The sequence below is a fragment of the Schistocerca americana genome, chromosome X, assembly GCF_021461395.2.
Source record: "Schistocerca americana isolate TAMUIC-IGC-003095 chromosome X, iqSchAmer2.1, whole genome shotgun sequence".
Taxonomy (NCBI): domain Eukaryota; kingdom Metazoa; phylum Arthropoda; class Insecta; order Orthoptera; family Acrididae; genus Schistocerca; species Schistocerca americana.
The window spans coordinates 956,418,023-956,437,077 of NC_060130.1; the positions used below are offsets into that span (position 1 = coordinate 956,418,023).

General features: G+C 38.7%; 1 protein-coding gene across 2 annotated transcripts in view; it reads left to right on the forward strand.

The window, feature by feature from the left end:
- Positions 1 to 18,281: 18,281 nt before the first annotated feature.
- The window catches only part of LOC124555030 (ceramide synthase 6), a 119,118-nt gene continuing 118,344 nt past the window's right edge, over positions 18,282 to 19,055 (forward strand). For both annotated transcript variants that reach the window (XM_047128788.1, XM_047128789.1), the window contains exons 1-2: positions 18,282 to 18,733; positions 18,817 to 18,937. In XM_047128788.1, coding sequence (XP_046984744.1) covers positions 18,552 to 18,733; positions 18,817 to 18,937 — 303 coding nt within the window. In that variant the 5' untranslated portion in view covers positions 18,282 to 18,551. The remainder of the gene's footprint in view (positions 18,734 to 18,816; positions 18,938 to 19,055) is intronic.

Sequence of the window (19,055 nt, forward strand, 5' to 3'; positions counted from 1 at the left end):
GGCATGCATTAATGCAAGAGGACTTGCTACTGGGTATTAGAGGTGCCGGTTGTACAGCAATCTGGACCACCACCTCAGAAGGTCTCACTGTATGGTGGCACAACATACAATGTGTGGTATTTCATGAGCAATAAAAAAGGCGGGAATGATGTTTATGTTGATATCTATTCCAATTTGCTGTACAGGTTCCGGAACTCTTCGAACTGAGGTGATGCAAAACTTTTTTGATGTGTGTAATAGCAACAGTCCATTTAATATAATAATGATAACAATAAATCGTTTAGATCAATTCTTAGTACATCACTGTGATATGACTCAAGAACAATAATGTACATGTTATAAAACTGAACACTGCAGTCATAATTATCAGTATTTCTCAAAGAGCTACCATTGTCGACTATGGCTATGTCAGTGAATAAATGAGAGGAAAGCTGCCTACTGATTGAGCTAGCCAGCCTTGCAAGACTAGCATTCCTGGAAGAAAGGATATAACACTTGCCTGAGAAAGACAAAGGTCTTGAGTTCGAGGCACAGTCCAGCACCCAGCTTTAATCTACCAGGAAGTTTCACGTCAGTGCACACTGAGCTGCAGAGTGGAAAATTCATTCTGCAAACAAAAAAATGGTTCAAATGGCTCTGAGCACTATGGGACTTAACTTCTGTGGTCATCAGTCCCCTAGAACTTAGAACTACTTAAACCTAACTAACCTAAGGACATCACACACATCCATGCCCGAGGCAGGATTCGAACCTGCGACCGAAGCGGTCATGCGGTTCCAGACTGAAGCGCCTAGAACCGCACGGCCACACCGGCCGGCATTCTGCAAACATCCCTCGGTCTGTGGCTAAGCCATGTCTCTGCAGTATCCTTTTTTCCAGCAGTGCTAGTCTTCCAAAGTTCGCAGGAGAACTTCTGTGTAGTTAAGACGCTAGGAGACGAGGTAGTGGCGGAAGTAAAGCTGTGAGGACAGGTCATGAGTCATGCTTGGGTGGTTCATGAGTCATGCTTGGGTAGCTCAATTGGTTGAGTACTTGCCTATGAAAGGCAAACGTCCCAACTTCCAGTCTTGGTCTGGCACACAGTTTTAGTCTGTCAGGAAGTTTCACATCAGTGCACACTTATTTTGCTATCTCTCATTTTGTCGTTTGTAGGAAAATTTAAAGGAAGAACTATAGATAGAGTAGGAAAATCGCTGGAGTGAACATTCAGATATGTAGTACAGATATTGTTTTGTCAACATACTTTGAAAGCCTCGTTATATGATCTCAGGATGATACAAAACATTAACCTATGAGATCAGAGAGTGGTGTTTGCAGAACTTTTGCTACACATTCACGATTTTCAATATTAGTGACAATGATATCAATGATGGCCTGACTCTAATGAGTCAGTCTTGTAAGTATATTTACAATTATGTTCATATTACACAGTAGTAGTGTTTCATTTATTTCTTTTTTGGTTTTGATTCTTTACCCACATCTATGTTGTAGTCTGCAAGTATTATAACATCCTTCATTTAAACTTCAGTGATAATTTTGCTGGTTTTCTTTTTTTTCAAAATGTTGCAATATAACAACTTGGAGTTCTGTACACACAGAAAATTCATAGTTCTTCACTCATTATGCCAGTAATTTCAAAATCTTTTTCAATGCATGCTGAAAGGTTTATACATTTACTGTGTTCAGTATTTTGTAGCCTACTATGAATTTGCTGCTTGTACATAGCAGCACCTCCACCTTTGTCTTTTGATCTACATAAAAAATTAATGAGATCATTCTCTCCTACTAGTAGATTGCAAAGTTCTGTGGCATTTGGGCCATGCTAACTAAAGCGTAATACATCTGGTTGTGTTTTACTAAGGAGCACTTCTACTTCTATTTTTTTGTAGCCTAGATATTGAATGTTTTGATGAAAGACTTTAGTGTTATTCACTTTTTGATGACTCTTAAGTTGTTGAATATCTGTTCTAGGTGGAGACTGACATGTGATCACATTGTATTCATTATTATTTACTTTGTCCCTCATTGCCTGTGGAATAAAAACTCTTTTGGTAAGTAGTGGGGAGCTGCTCATTTTCTCTTTCGAATTCACTTTGGTTTCCTTACTGTTTGTGCAACTTTTGAAGTCGGTGACCGTTGCTGTTTCGTACTTTGATGTACTTCATATTCTTTTTTGTTGTTGTGTGTGATGGTGTATATATTACATTTATCGCTGCTTCACCTGGTTCTTCCCGTCTAGGTGAAGACAGTGACTTGTTCTTGTACTATGGGTATGAAAACTGCTATTTGTGCTATAATTTTCTAAATTTTTCTTGATTTACACTATCCCACCTTCACAACAATCTGTTTACATCAGCTACTGTGACCTGGTTATATCTTTCACCTGCTTACAGAAGGTGCTTATTCAGCTATATATGATATCATTTGCCTGCACTCTGTCCTGCTCATATAGAATTGTACAAAGTATCACCATTGTGTGTACTGTGTTTCTGATTACCTCATTTACATCGTATCTGAACATACAGGTCTATTTCCAGTTTCTACTGTCATTTGGTCCAGCAGACGATATTAGTTCATATTCTTTTCCCAGTCTTTTAATTGTGTTATGAACATTTCTAATAACTTCATTAAACAACGCATCTGGTTTAACAAGGGCGTTAAAATGAGCATATCTTGTGCTAATTCATTTGAAATGCATGCACAGCTTCTGCTATTTTAGTGAGTTCTGATGAGAACGTTAGTTTCTTGCACAGCTGCAATACAGTGATTCCTGGTGTCATTCCTTGCTGATCCCATTCGTGTTTGGACTATATTTACGTTTACTGTGGCGTCTAATGTATAAGATTTATCGGAACATTAAGCAGTGTCGTTGTTTAGTGTTTTCTTCTCTTCCAAATTTGGCCTACTTTTTTGTATATAAGGACAAATGGACGCACTGTGTTACACTCATATAATTTAGCTGTTCTTTTAGTGCCTTAAAACTGTAATTAACAAGTGCAATTAGTGCATCTACTCGCAAAATTACGTCTTTGATTCGCTGTCGGGAATTTTCGCCCTGCGTATCAGCCTGTACAATTCTATCGTCTATTTGTTTAGTTGCGAGTCTGAGATTTTCGTTTAATGTGCGTAGTGTGTGTGGATGATTACGGTTTGAACCTTGCGATGACCACTTAGCATAGTGAGTATCAGAAAGTTAATTTTTTTTTCTCAGACCTACTCCATCTATAGGAAAAAATATCTAAGTCCTCATACAATACCCCGAAGCGCTACGAAAAAAAAAAAAAAGAAAAAGATTTAGAAGGCACAAAAGCACAAAGGCCACTACAGTAACTGAAAACAGTGAGAATAGATTAACTTCAGATGCTGGCAGACGATGCCACTCTTCCCAACACCACCTCCAACGCTCTCTTCTACATTTACATTCTGCGAACCACTGTGAAATCCATGAAAGAGAGTACTTCCCACTCTACCGGTTACGAGGGCTTTTTCTCGTTCCATTCACGTATGGAGCGCGAGAAAAAGGATTGTTTAAATGCCTCTACGCATGCTGTAATTAATTTCATCTTATCCTCACGATCCCTATCTGAGAAATGTGTACGGGGTTGTAGTATATTCCTAGAGTCATCACTTAAAGCCGGTTCTCGAAAATTTGTAGTAGACCTTCTTGGGATAATTTCCGTCTATCTTCAAAAGTCTGCTAGTTCAGGTCTTTCAACATCTCAGTGACATTCTCCCATGGATCAAACCAATCTGTAATCGTTTCGTGATACCCTTCTCTGTATCGTTCAGTATACTCTGCTAATCCCTGTTTGCTGTGGATCCAACACACTTGAGCAATTTATTATTTTTTTAATCACTTTTGGTAGTGATATTCGATATGTCAGGATGTAGTTGGATGTGTTACAAGGTATGTACACAAAAAACATAGATATACATATTTTTCAGACATTTGTATTAGAGATTAAGAGTTTACACCATTTAAATAAGACCACACACATACCCACACAAAGTATTATCAGGCAGAGTCAACAATATATATATATATATATATATATATATATATATATATATATATAGTTTTGCATACATACACTAGCCAGCATAATGTCTTTACATTATTTAGATGGAGTTCGCAGAAGAATCTCTTATTTTGTATAGTTGCATCTAAAAACTCCTCTGCACCATTTTATGTGCATCTAAGAACTCTTTTACACAGTAGCAAAAGGCTGAGACCAGATGACATCTTAGTTTTTGTTTGAAAGCAGACAGTAGTCTTAAGCTTCTGAATTGTCATTTACATAAAGAACAAACAGTAAAGGCGCCAATACCCAGCCTTTCGGTGCACCATGATTTACCTCTTTGAATGTTGAAAGTAAATGTTCGAATCTGTTCCTCTTTTATTCATATTGTTGCCTATTTTTAATAAATCTCTTGAGAATGTTGTTTGCTGTGCCTTTTATACCATACTGGTGTAATTTTGCTAACAACTCTCTGTGACATACACAGTCAAAAGCCTTTGATGGGTCCAGGAATAGACTAAAAACCTGTTCCTGTTTTTTCAATACCATTGTAAGAACTCGGGTATTGATGGGTGTGACAAGATACAACATGGAACCATACATTAGAGATCACTACATTGTTTATATTATGTATGAATACAGTTGCAGACTGAACATCCTGACAGAATACAGGTTGTGTTCAGACTAAACTGGCAGGTAGTGTCTACTCAGTGCTGCTCGATAGTTGGAGATGTTATGTTGGGTAGTCTTGCTGGTCGATTTCCCGCATCATGACTGCATATGCTGCAAAATTTGTAACTGCTGTCTTTGTAGATCGACCTTTGCTGAAACCATGCTGTGACCTATTTGTTATGGTTCGCTATGTAATTTGCTGTTCTATCCTTTATGACTATTTCTACAATTTTAGACAGTACAGATGTGATAGTAATAGATCTGTAGTTGCCAGGATTCCCTTTGTCTCCCCCTTTAAATATGTGGATTACTTTTCTTTTCTTTAGATAGTTTGGAAATGCCCCTTCCTGCAGTATTTGATTTATAAGGAATGTAGAAAGTTTCCTTTGGTATTTATAAACATGCTTAATTATTTCAGGAGGCATGCCATCCAATCCCTCCGACTTCGCGTTTTTTAAAGATTTAATCATATTTATGACTTCTGACTCATCTTTAGGTGATAGGAATATACGATATGTTACCTTTTTGTAGCCTTGTATGTTATTTACTATTTGAATGTAATGATTTTTGACCATCCCATAGATTAAATACATTTAGTACTGACTGAAAATTCCACATACTTCATACGGATCATTTAGTTGTGTTCCTTCCTTTGTAAGTGTGAGGTTAGCATGATCTGGTACTTGTGTTTCTTTCCAGCTTGTGTTTGTATGTACCCACACAGTTTTGGATACATATGAGGAAGACACAATTTTATGTTTAGACAGGTTGACAATTATTGATATATGTGAAATAAAAGCATCATAACTTCTGAATGATTTGCGTTAGAACGTTCAAATTGCACAGCTGGCCATGGGGCATGATAGGAATTAGTAGTTTGGTTTTGCGACAAAGCCCACTTTCATTTGGATGGATTAATCAATAAGCAAAGTTGGCGCATTTGGTAGCCTGAGAATCCACATTTCGCTATCGTGACGTCTCTTCACACTGAAAAGATGACTGTGTGGTGTGCAATGTCCATTCACAGAATAATTGGTGCGATATTCCTTGATGATACAGTGGCTACCGAATCGTACCCGAAGGTTTTGGAAGATGTTTTCATCCCAATTATCCAAAGTGACACTGACTTCGACCAGATGTGGTTCATGCAAGACGAAACTAGGCCCCATCGAAGCAGGTGAGTGTCTGACGTCCTGGAGAAGCATTCTGGGGACCGCATTGTGACTCTGGGGCACCCAGAGGCCACTGGCATGGGCCTTGATTGGCCACCATATTCCCTGGATCTGAACACATGCGGCTCCTTTTTGTGGGGCTATATAAAGACAAGGGCTGCAGCAATAACCCAAAACCATTGCTGAGCTGAAAACAGCCATTCAGGAGGTCATCAACAGCATCGTTGTTCCAACACTTTACTGGGTCATATGGAATTTCTTTTTAGAATACCATTGATGGCAGGTCTATTGAACATGTCATAACCTAAATTAGAATATCTGCAGTGACTTTTACATGTTGAATAAAGTATATGAATATTGTAGTTGGTAACTAAATTACTTTCTTTTCTTATAGATCAATAATTTTCGCCCTGTAATAGCTGGCTTTTGTCTCCCTTATCAACATGTTGCAGGCTTTCTGCATGTCTGTATAGACCTTCCCCTTTATTAAACATTTGCCATTCTGATAATATTTAAATACTTCTTTTAATACCGAGCAAAGTGGTGCAGTGGTTAGCACACTGGACTCGCATTCAGGGGGACGACAGTTCAATCCTGCGTCCGGTCATCCTGATTTAGGTTTTCTGTGATTTCCCTAAATCTCTTCAGGCAAATGCCAGGATGGTTCCTTTGAAAAGAACACGGCCGACTTCCTTCCACATCTGTCCCTAATCCAATGCGACCGATGACCTCACTGTTTGGTCTCCTCCCCCAAAACAACCCAACCCCAATTTCTTTTAATTCGTCCTATTCTGAACAATTTTTACTTCGTTCCAGTTTTTACTGAGCTTTTTATGTACTTTCCGAGCTACCTCTGGACATTTAATTTTTATATAGTAATTTATAGTTAATCAGAAAATTTCCCATCTCTTGTGTACATTTTTTACGCTGAAGCCCGCCCCAGTTTTCTGTTTTCAGTAAAACTTCGAAGATATTTGGGTGTCCTGGTTTGCTCTGTCTTAGTTCCATCACTGTATCTTCATTGATCATGACATCATCACACACTTCAATTGATTGGCCATAATGGTCAGCAGTTACTATCTTTACAATTTTTACATCCAAACTGCTCTCAGGTATGTTTGTCATTACATGGTCTATGATAGTGTATTGTATTTGTACACCTTGTTGGACTCATTATGTATGTCTTCAGGTTTAATGAGCTTAAGATATCAAGGAAGCTTTTTGTAGAAACATCTTTCCCTCCCTGTGTTAATGTTAAAATGAACTGCTATCATTAAAGAAGTGAATTCTCTGATAAGTCTGCCTAGTAATATCTCAAATTCTAAAAAGAAACTATCCACTGTTGAGCTTGGCGAACGGTATATAGTGTATACCCAGCACAAGACACCTTTTTCCTAACAGCTGTATTTGAATTGCCACCAATTCAATTGCTAGTTCTGCAGATTTAGGCATGTGTTATGCAGTTCTGTCAGTTACGTTATTATCAACATGCAGAGTTGCACCATCATCTTTGTGTTTACTTCTACAATAATTTGCCGTATTTTAAATCATTTTAGATTATACACCATTATTTCATTTTTCTTTAGCTCATGGTCTGTCATAATAAAAACATTTGGCATCTCATTTGCTACTAATGCATCACTTTCATTTAATTTATTGGAAGCATATTCCACATTTTGGCAAAGTAATTTAATTTTACAAGGAACCTCTTGAGTGCAAGGTTGCAAACGGCTAGTGATGTTTATGGCATACGATGCTCCACTTATTATCTACCATGCAATCACAATATTGGCTACCAATGGCAACATGGGGTAGGACTGGAGGTACCCAATGGTGAGCACGGCATGACAGTATGGAGCATAGTTAAACAGCTTAGTCTACGAGTAAGTCTCAACTGTGCTAACGTGCTTGTGGTGTTGATACAAAGCAGAGCAATGGCAACGATAAACAAAGCAAACTTTGCATTACATCTACAAAAACAGTTGCGAAATTTGACATTTCATCAGAAAATTACCCAAGAAATTTCGTGGAGTGAGAAAGAAGTGGACGATGAAATAGCAACTTTTCTGGAAAATGAATCAGTGGAATGTGTGGGGTGGTGTCATATACACTCGACTGTGTGGAGAATGGACATGAAAAGTGCAATGATGACGAAATGTGCTTAACGAGTGAAAGTGATACTGAAACAACTGTCAAGCCATGTGTTTCATAATCTTTGTCGGACAGGTAGCCACTAATCATATCTCTGGTGAAACGTAGTAATGGACATTCGTTGTTCACAGAGTAAGTACTAAATGTATTTACATACATGGAAGATCATCCACAGCATAGTAAAAATAATTATGAACAGATTTCAAAGAAATCCACAGCAATACGACAGTACAGTGCATAAGAAAATCTATGGATGTTTCAAAGTAGAAACTCTGGGAATTAGAGCTGCCAAGAGAGTTGTATCAAGATCAACTAGCATCATTGCCTTAATGCATTTGTATACAATTATGGCAACTGTTAATCTGGTGTTTGCGCGTTTCAAGGATGCTCTATATGTTTTACAGACTGTGTATGATAGTGAGCTACAACGTTATGTACATCAAATTGTGCACAACACAGATTACAGTTATTTCAAGAGAAGCAGTGGATGGTTGCGCAACTTCAAACAGTGATACAAAATTGGAAGACGTAAGATAACAAAATTTCGAACAAAGCATCAACTTGACAATGCACAGCACAATGCAGAACCAGTTCGAAAATTTGTAGACGAGATAAACAAGCTTATCCAACCATTCAGAAAGAAATTTGTTTTCAACTCTGTCCAATTGGGATTTGAAGAGGAAATGTATGTGAAAGGAACTCTGGGAATTAAGGCTACCAAGGGAGTTGTATCAAGATCAGTTAGCATCATTGCCTTAATGCACTTGTATACAATTATGCCAACTGGTAATCTGGATGCTAAATAGGCTAGAAAGCTATTTGTTATGCTGCAAGAAATTGGAGGTTCTCTGTCCTCTATAATACTTTCTCGTGTGCATGACCTTGCATGGGCAGTAGGGAATAGATTAGATTAGATTTACCTTCATTCCAATTGATCCGTAGTGAGGAGGTTCTCCAGGATGTAGAATATGTCAGATAAACAACAATACATGACAAATATTTACAACTCAAACAAATAAGCTAATGTACCATTCCACAGGTCCCAAGTAGATAATCGTCATTTTTTAATGAACACTATATGAAAGAATCATTTTACAAATACTAATGCATTGAATTTAAAATAAAAAAAGTTTTATTTATTTATTTATAAGGTAATAAACGTGTAATACAGCTACTATAATACTTATTTACAATGAACACATTACTGCACTGAAATGGTGCAGAAGTTAGATTGTACTTACACACACACACACACACACACACACACACAGACACACTTATTTACAATGATCACATTACTGCACTGAAATTGTGCAGAAGTTATATTGCACTTATATATATATATACACACAAATCAGTTGGTTCTACTGAGAAATTCATCAATGGAGTAGAAGGAGTTGGCCACCAATAAATCCTTTAGGTTTCTCTTAAACTGAATTTCATTGGTTGTTAAGCTTTTTATGGCTGCTGGTAAGTTATTGAAAATGTGTGTTCCTGAATAATGCACACCTTTTTGTACAAGACTAAGTGACTTTAAATCATTGTGAAGATTATTCTTATTTCTAGTATTGATTCCATGAACTGAGCTGTGGGTTTGAAAAAGTGATATATTTTTAATGACAAATATCATTAAAGAATAAATACAGGGTGTTACAAAAAGGTACAGCCAAACTTTCAGGAAACATTCCTCACACACAAAGAAAGAAAATATGTTATGTGGACATGTGTCCGTAAATGCTTACTTTCCATGTTAGCGTTCATTTTATTACTTCTCTTCAAATCACATTAATCATGGAATGGAAACACACAGCAACAGAACGTACCAGCGTGACTTCAAACACTTTGTTACAGGAAATGTTCAAAACATCCTCCATTAGCGAGGATACATGCGTCCACCCTCCATCGCATGGAATCCCTGATGCACTGATGCAACCCTGGAGAATGGCACATTGTATCACAGCTGTCCACAATACGAGCACGAAGAGTCTCTACATTTGGCACCGGGGTTGCGTAGACAAGAGCTTTCAAATGCCCCCATAAATGAAAGTCAAGAGGGTTGAGGTCAGGAGAGCGTGGAGGCCATGGAAATGGTCCACCTCTACCAATCCATCGGTCACCGAATCTGTTGTTGAGAAGCGTACGAACACTTTGACTGAAATCTGCAGGAGCTCCATCGTGCATGAACCACATGTTGTGCCGTACATGTAAAGGCACATGTTATAGCAGCACAGGTAGAGTATCCCATATGAAATCATGAGAACGTGCTCCATTGAGCGTAGGTGGAAGAACATGGGGCCCAATCAAGACATCACAAACAATGCCTGCCCAAACGTTCACAGAAAATCTGTGTTGATGACGTGATTGCACAATTGCGTGCGGATTCTTGTCAGCCCACACATGTTGATTGCGAAAATTTACAATTTGATCGAGAAAGTACAGTACATACTGACGAAACTAAAATGAGCTCTAACATGGAAATTAAGCGTTTTCTCATGTCCACATAACATCTTTTCTTTATTTGTGTGTGAGGAATGTTTTCTGAAAGTTTGGCCATACCTTTTTGTAACTGTTTCGGATTGACAGATACAGTTTTCTTTTTGTTTTATAAGATACCCCTATTCCTTGAGTAATCCAAGGCTTCTTTGTAGACTTTGCTCTAACCTTGGTAAGTTTTTGGGGAAAACAGTGTTCGAATAAGCTAAGCACTTTATTAGCAAGAATTTTATATTTTTCATTCATGCCATGAGCTGTGTAATCATCAGTCCAGTGAATGTCCCTGAGGAATGTCCTAAAATAATCAATTTTTGGCTTATTGATTACCCTCTTGAGCTCAGATTTAAGAGATTTTATATCTTGTTCAGTGTTAACATTTAACAGAAGGAACTGCATGTCATGATCTGAGAGGCCATTGACTATTGGTTTTGTAATATAATTTTGTTCATTGGACTTTTTTATAAAGATATTATCAATGGCTACTTGTGAGCAATTGGCTAACCTACTGGGGAACTTAACAGTGGGAATTAAGTTGAATGATAGTGTTACTAACTCAAATGAGTTATTATTGGGAGAGTCTTTAAGGAAATCTACATTGAGATCACCAGCAAGCACTATTTCTTTGTTTTTGGTTGTTAAATGGGCCAGTACAGATTCAAGGTGGTTTACAAACAGATTAAAGTTACCTGCAAGTGCTCAATATACACTTAATATTATGAAGGATTTTTTGTGAAATTCTACTGCTGTTGACCGAGCGAGGTGGCGCAGTGGTTAGACACTGGACTCGCATTCGGGAGGACGACGGTTCAATCCCGCGTCCGGCCACCCTGATTTAGGTTTTCCGTGATTTCCCTAAATCGCTCCAAGCAAATGCCGGGATGGTTCCTTTCAAAGGGCACGGCCGACTTCCTTCCCCGTCCTTCCCTAATCCGATGAGACCGATGACCTCGCTGTCTGGTCTCTTTCCCCAAACCAACCAACCAATCTACTGCTGTTGCACATGCTTCCAAATGCTGTTCTAGGCAAAATTCATGAATGTCTACGTTCTTAAATTTATGACAGTTCCTGATGAATGTGGCAACTCCTCCTTTCTCCATTTCTGATTTACAAAAGTGAGATGCTAACCTAAACCCTGTAACACTTAAGTTCTGTACCAGTGGTCACATGATGTTCAGAGAGGCAGATTATGTCAGCTGGGTTTGAAGACTCTAATTCATCTATGCAGATAATTAATTCATTAATTTTATTTCTCAGTCCTCGAATATTTTGATGCAACAAAGATAGCTGACATTTCACAATGACTGAGTTAAAATTGGGTAGAGTTAAAATAGCTGCTGACTGTTGAAAATTCTTAACCAATGGCTGTTTATGCTGATGTAATAAGCTAGAATTATGTTTTTTGGTTTCTTTCTTGAACTGAAGATTTGTCTCAGTCCTAACCTCTCTTAAAATTTGGTTTCTTTCTGTCCTCACTACCTTAAAAAAGGGTCTTTTCTGAACCCTATAACCACTGGTATTTTATCACTCATGACAGTGCCTCCCCCCTTTAACTTTCCTGCTATTTTCCCAGCCAGTTTACCCTTCCGCTTCCTGTTGAGGTTAAGGCAATGCCTAGTGTAATCCCACCTATTGAGAGAATCAACAGGAAGCACACCAATGTGTGACCCTGCACCCGACATAAGCAACCGTTTCAACTCCAAATTAACTCTCTTGACAGAAGTGTTCAAATGAGGTCAGTCATAGCGCCCAAGAACAGAAACAATCTCAACACTAGTATGCTTCGATGCTAATGCAATCTTTGCCAGGTCACACTCTATACTGTACTCAGGATCTCTGTCAGTACTATTACCTGCCCCACCCACTATAACCATGTTGTCTTCCTTAGTGAAATCTTTGCAAAGTGATCCTAAATCCTCTGTCACCTGCTTCAGACCAGCACTAGGTTCAAAAAAAATTGATGACCTGGTATTCTGATCCTAGTTCATCCTGCAAAAGTTTGCCAACACCTCTTCCATGGGAACTACCCAACAACAACACTTACTTTCTCTTTACTGATTTCCCTACTTGCTTACTTTTCAATTTGCTACTGAAAGTTTGTTGTGCCCTGTCTACACCTGCAACTGCTTGAGGCTCACCAGTTCCTAACTTTTGCAACAGGTCAAATCTATTTTCCACATTCACCACAAAGCTGTCGGATAAAATTCTAGGCCTATTCCTCCTGTTGCCTGTTGCCACTTCCCATCTCTCTTTACCCTTCTCCATCCTTAACCTGTCAAGATCTCCCCTGGCCTTGTCTAACTCAGCCTGAAGGGCGGCAATTTTCCCCTCTTGTTCTAGTATCTTCCTATCTCTACTACAAATCCTACAAAACCACTGATAAGTCTCATTTACTTCGCCTATTCCCACGCCACTACAGTCACCCACATGGAAGAAACTACAGCACCCATCACACCAAAGCCCCGATCTAACAATTCTACCGCAAGTCAAGCACTTTTCACTCATGATAAACGTAATAGTTTATTAAGAATAAGTCAGTTAAATTACAGATAAACACGAAAATATGGTTCCACAAATTTGGCCTATACGCAAGTGTGTGTAAACAAAAACAACAGTGCAAAGTTTCTGAAACAACAACTTAAACTCTACGCTACTTTACGGAAATGCTAGTTAAATAATGAAGAGGTACGCTACAGTTAAATTGCGGGAGAGAGCAAAGAACAACTAAACGAAATTCTATAGATTTACTGCGGCAAAATGTAAATAGAAAATCCGACTGTACGATCTTTTCGCGTTTTCTGCTATATTACGTAAAGAAAAATGAAACCTTTAATGGCACACTTAAAAGGCACACTAATACACCTATTTACGACGTAATCAGTAGTAAACTATATGTTTTATAATCTAAAATGACTTATCTTTACGAGAACACCAAAACTCGCGCCGTCGCCTGGCTGTAGGCTGCCAAGTTTTTCTTATTTGTGTCACAGCAAGAAAGAGTGGTAAAATGACCATAAGTGGACTACAACTATGGTATGAGCACTGCTTTTGGTCAATAGCTCTTCAAGATAACCTGCTGTTTCTTGATTCCTCGTGCGTTTGTAAAAGTCATACTCCTTTAGAGCAAATTATCCCTGCTGAAAAGTGTGAGATTGCAGTTCATACCACCTGGAACCAATGGACAAATGCAGCCTATAGAGGTCTGTTTTCCTGTGACTATAAAACACATTATCACACTGTCTGCAGCTACACCTTAAAGGATAGCCAGTTTCATGATAAGCTCCAAGACAGACCGTTTTGCATTCGGTTGCATGCCATCACACTCCATCAGTTCTCATCAGCCCATTACACCAATACAATTCTACATGCATTCTTTAAGATACGATACCTAGTCGAGCGTTTTGCATGGTTTTTAACTTCCAAGGAGTTCGCCTTCGCTCTTGATGATGTGAACATTTGTGATCACTGTGGGGTGCTATTTTTTATTTGGTGTTCATGGTGCAAGGCAATAGTTTGTTATTTGAACATTTTTTGAATCTCAACGAGATCCATTTTGTGAAGTGTGGTATAGAATCCTATAGAAGTTTGATCTCTGCACCTCCTGGACATTAATAGAAGATTGATCCCTGCACCTCCTGGACATTCATTTTCTGTCGGCGCCCTGATCCACCTGGTGAGTCATTGGCAGCTAATAATTTTCCTGTCATAATTGTAAACACAAATATTTTTAAATGAGCCTCACTAAAGACTGCACTTGCTACTCCACATTCAAGGGGTTCCTTGCTAGAACCCTTATCAGCTATTTTACTGTCAACTACATTGAATATCTCTTTACTGAAGAATGATTGTGTAATATTTTGTAACACAGGGATGGCGCCCTTATACCAGTGTCTAAATTACTACTTTCATTACTTAATGTATTATTTTCACAAATACTGCTTATCTTGTGTACTTCCCTTTTCTTCTGCTTCCAATTAAAAATCATTCAGCCTGGTAGGTGGCACTATTTTCTTCCTGCACACAATATCTGAGCCTGTTTCTTGTACTTTGAGTGTCTTCTCTTCTTCTGCTGGTATAGCTGTAGGCAATGCTAAAGCTATAGCTTTTGTAATTAGTGTTCATGATTGCACTGATGCTTCTGATGCTGATGGCTGCTCAGCTGTTTTTGTTGGGACTGAGGCAGATTTTCCTCTTGTCATTGTAGTTTTGTTGCTGTTCTAGTTGCTGATGTGTTTATTGACAGTGAACCAGTTTCTTATGAATATGTTGGTGTTGGTGGTGTACCTGGAGCTGAAGTTGTTAGTTTCTATGTGAAGTCTTCCTTTGCACTGAACTCCTGCATATAAACATTTATTTAGTTGTCGTTCTAGATGGTGACAGAACTGATAACATCGAGTCTGTCAGTTAAGATTCTCTTGATGTAGATGGTGTACCTACTGCTGAAGTTGCAGCTTCACTTTATTCATCTTTTCATTCTAGCTGCTCTGGTGCAATGGTTCTCTGTACTTTGCCTTTCACTGCCACATATTCCATGATTATTTTGACCATTTCTTCTTTGCCTTTCTCAGATGAAGCCCGTATTCTTCTCCGTCTTCAGGAACATCAGCGTAGCCCACATTATAATGCTCCTTATTTGCTTGCTTCTTACTTGTATGTCTAAATTTTTGGTTTATACATGACCAGTCCTCTAAATCATGCCTATGTGGTATTTCCACAACAAGGAAGTTCATATTTTTTGTCACATCAACATATTTTTTTAATAATTGAAGATCAGTGCTGGCTTCATTTTTGCGACATCGTTTGCACCAGTCCAAATAATAGCATAATCGTCCTTTGTTAGTTTATGCACATCGTTGCAGTTCTGCAGCACTGTAGCCATATGGGCTCCTGGTAGTACCTTTCCCTGGATTTCGTACTTATTTCCACTTAAGTGCTGCATGTTAGCTACACAATTTCCACCATGATTGTCTGATAAAATACATACTTTAGGTTTGCACAACATACCCTGTCTACCAGCGTTTCTGGTTGTCTGTACAGCCTTGATTGTGGTACTCACTGACTGTTTTTGCTTATGAGACGTATTGCACCTGTCTGTGGTATTCACTGTATTTGGCTGCGTTGCATTGTTTATACACCTGTCGTTTCAGGTGTTATGATACAGTTTTTTATGACACTGTTCGCTGCCCAACTAGAGTCTATTCCATGTGTTATATAATATTTCACGTCTCTGTAATTCATTAGTAAACGCACTTATAACTGTTTCCATATTCTTTAGTTCACTTCATGCTGCTATAATCTCTTCCATTAGGTTTTCACCCGTATGAGTACAAGTTTTTATATTGATTTCACGTTCTTGATCGTCACACTCAGTTGCACACGTAAGTTGCAAATTTTACACTTATCCCTGCCAATTTGTTGCAACAGCATGGCTTGTTTACTCGCTATATACTCATTATGTAGCACTACACTGCTACATGCACCATGTGGCATTGTTAACGTTAGGTAATTTATCGTTCTTGAACTCATTTTCTCCCCTATTTCAGTACTGTAGCAGATCACACTTTACGTCACAATAAACGGCAAATTTTCGCAGACAACGTATGTCTTTCACACAGTTTACAAATACTTGAACAGCAAACCACACTCACATTTTACACATCCTCCATCTTAGTAATCAATATTCTAGGATGAGTACACTAGCGATTTTTAAGCAGTCTCCTTTGTAGACTGATTGCATTTCCCTAGTATTCTACCAAGAAATCAAAATCTGCTACCTGCGTTAGCCACGACTGAGCGTCTGTGATCGTTCGACTTAGTGCCCCTACTAAGTGTTCACCCAAATATTTGTATGAGTTTACAGATTCCAACTTTGACTCACTAACATTATATTCATAGAATACTATATTTTTTTCGTTTTGTGAAGTGCATAATTTTACATCTTTGAACCGTTAAAGCAAGCTGCCAATCGTTGCACCACTTTGCAATCTTACCAATAGATACTGAATACATAAACAGCAAGTGATCCAACATGCTTCCTATGGTACACCCGTAGTTACTTCTACATCTGTCAATGATCTCCATTCAAGATAACATGCTGTGCCCTCCCTACCAATAGATTCTCAATTCAGTCACATATTTCGTCTTGTACTCTATACGATCGTACTTTTGATAACAAGGTACTGAGTCAAATGCTTTTCGGAAATCGAGAAATACTGTATTGTTTATACACTTTGAAGCATAACCTGCCCTTTCAGGTGCTATGATACAGTTGTTTATAACCCATGGCTTTCAGGATGTAATGTGAAAAACGTATGAGTTCGGTTTCACATGATCTATGTTTTCGAAATCCATGCCGGTTGGCATGGAGTAGATCGTTGTGTTCGAGAGACCTCATTTAGTTTGACCTCATAATATGTTCTACGGTTCTACAACAAATGACTATCAGAGTCATTGGGCGGTAGTTTTGTGGATCACTTTTGCTACCATTCTTGTAGATATGTGTGCCTGTCCTTTTCTCACCTACTGGGCAGTTTTTTGTTCAAGGAATCTACGATGTATTATAGTTAACAGAGAGGCTAACTCAGCTGCGAAATAGCTATAAAATCATTTCGGGATTCCATAGGCGTTGTTCAGTTTTCAGGATTTCAGCTGTTCCTCAGTGCCACTGACACTAATATCTATTTCATCTTTTCAGTGATACGAGAATTAAATTGGGGTAATACACCTGGGTTTTCCTTTGTTAAGGAACATTTGAAAACAGAGTTAAGCGTTACTGCTTTTATTTTGCTACTCTCAACTTCAGTTCCAGTCTCGTCCACAAGTGACTGGACACTGTGGTGTCACTAACAGCCTTTACGTATGACAAGAATTTCTTTGGGTTTTGTGCAAGACCATTTGATAATATTCTGCTATGGTTGTCACTGAAGAGCTCATGTATTGCTCTCTTGACAGCCAAACATGTTCCATTTAGCATCTCTATATCTAAAGCACTATGGTTTGGTTTACACCTATTATGCAGCAGTCTCTGTTATTTTAGAAGTTGCTTTACAGTGACTGTGTGCCAGGGAGGATCTCTCTCATTATGAACTGTCCTGTTGGGTACATATCTGTCCAGTGCATGGTTAACTATTCTTTTAAACATGAGCGATAGTTCTTCTGCATGCTTCTGTCCTCGGCTAAAAGTTTCAAGTTCCTTATTGAGGTATGGCACTATTGTTTCTCTTCCTAGTATACTGGACATATAAATCTTTCTTCTTATTTTAGTTGTTTTTTGTGTTTTGAAATTCATCTCTCCTATAACTGCCTCATGGTCACTGATACCAGTTTCGATGAGGACTTCCTCGAAGAGGTCGGGTCTGTTTGTTGCCATTAGACCTAATATATCTCCACCGTGGCTGGGGTTCTGAACCATGTGTTCGAGGTTGCATTCAGAGAAGACCATTTAGTATCGTTTCACGGCCGAAAATCATTGGTGTTTACGTGTCGTCCCGTTCTGTTCCGTTCCGTTGAAGTATGTGTGAATGGCTCCGTTTGAAATGCATTGTGGAACATTTTGGCTTTCGTTCCGTGACGTTCAGTGTGAATCGACTGTTAAACTGTTTATACTCTAACCACTTTGCAAATCCCTATGAGAACATATGAAGTTCTCCAAGAATGCAAGCTTGGCATTTTCTGTGTAGTTATGTATGCTATCCGAGAAGTTACATTGTTCCGTCTCAAGAGTCAGTCATTTGTCATGCGTTTGGCGATTTGACGGGGGCTTGGTTTTTTATCTTCGCGTGAGTTCTTTGTGTTGTACTGGTAGCGGATGTGTAGTGGGGCAGTGTGGGTGTGGATAAGGTGTAGTTTGATGAGTAGTGGAGTAGATTATTTTGCGGTTGTGAGGTCTGATGGTTGAGGACTGACAGTGGTTTTCAAAGACTGTTAAAGGCTTAAAGCTCAGTGTGAGTGCTTTGCTTTGATACGTGTTATAGGCTGTTTGGAAGAATAGTTTATTTACATTACGCCTGTACGTCACGTGCCTGACTGACTTTAAACAACTAGCAACATGTTAGGTTCTTCGACATTGCAGTACCTCTCTGATATATTTTGGAGTGCATCATTCTGGCTCCCTCCAAATGTGAAGTGGAGTGACATAGACCCCCAGAAAGGATATGCAAACCCTAAGGATTTGCTTCTTCCTATTCCACTTGCCGCAGTCTTTCTCTGCGTCAGATATATCTGCGAAAGGTAAGCAAATGTCGTGTTCAGCTTCATAGATTACTTCTCCTTCGGTGTGGATACTGTTGTTCTCTATTTTCAAAATATTACAGGTACTGGTTCGCTCCTGTTGGCATAACACTAGGAATAAAAAATACGAAGCGGACGAAAGCTGTGCCAAATGCAAAGCTTGAGGCTGCTTACGCAGGAAAGAAAAAACTGAAGCACCGGGAGGTATGTTTAAGAACTAATAAAGCTTGTCTCAACCAAGAACGTTTAAAGACTTGTATCGTAATCGCAGTTAAATTAGAAGCCGGTCACTTAAATGACAACAGAGGACGGTTGCTATATG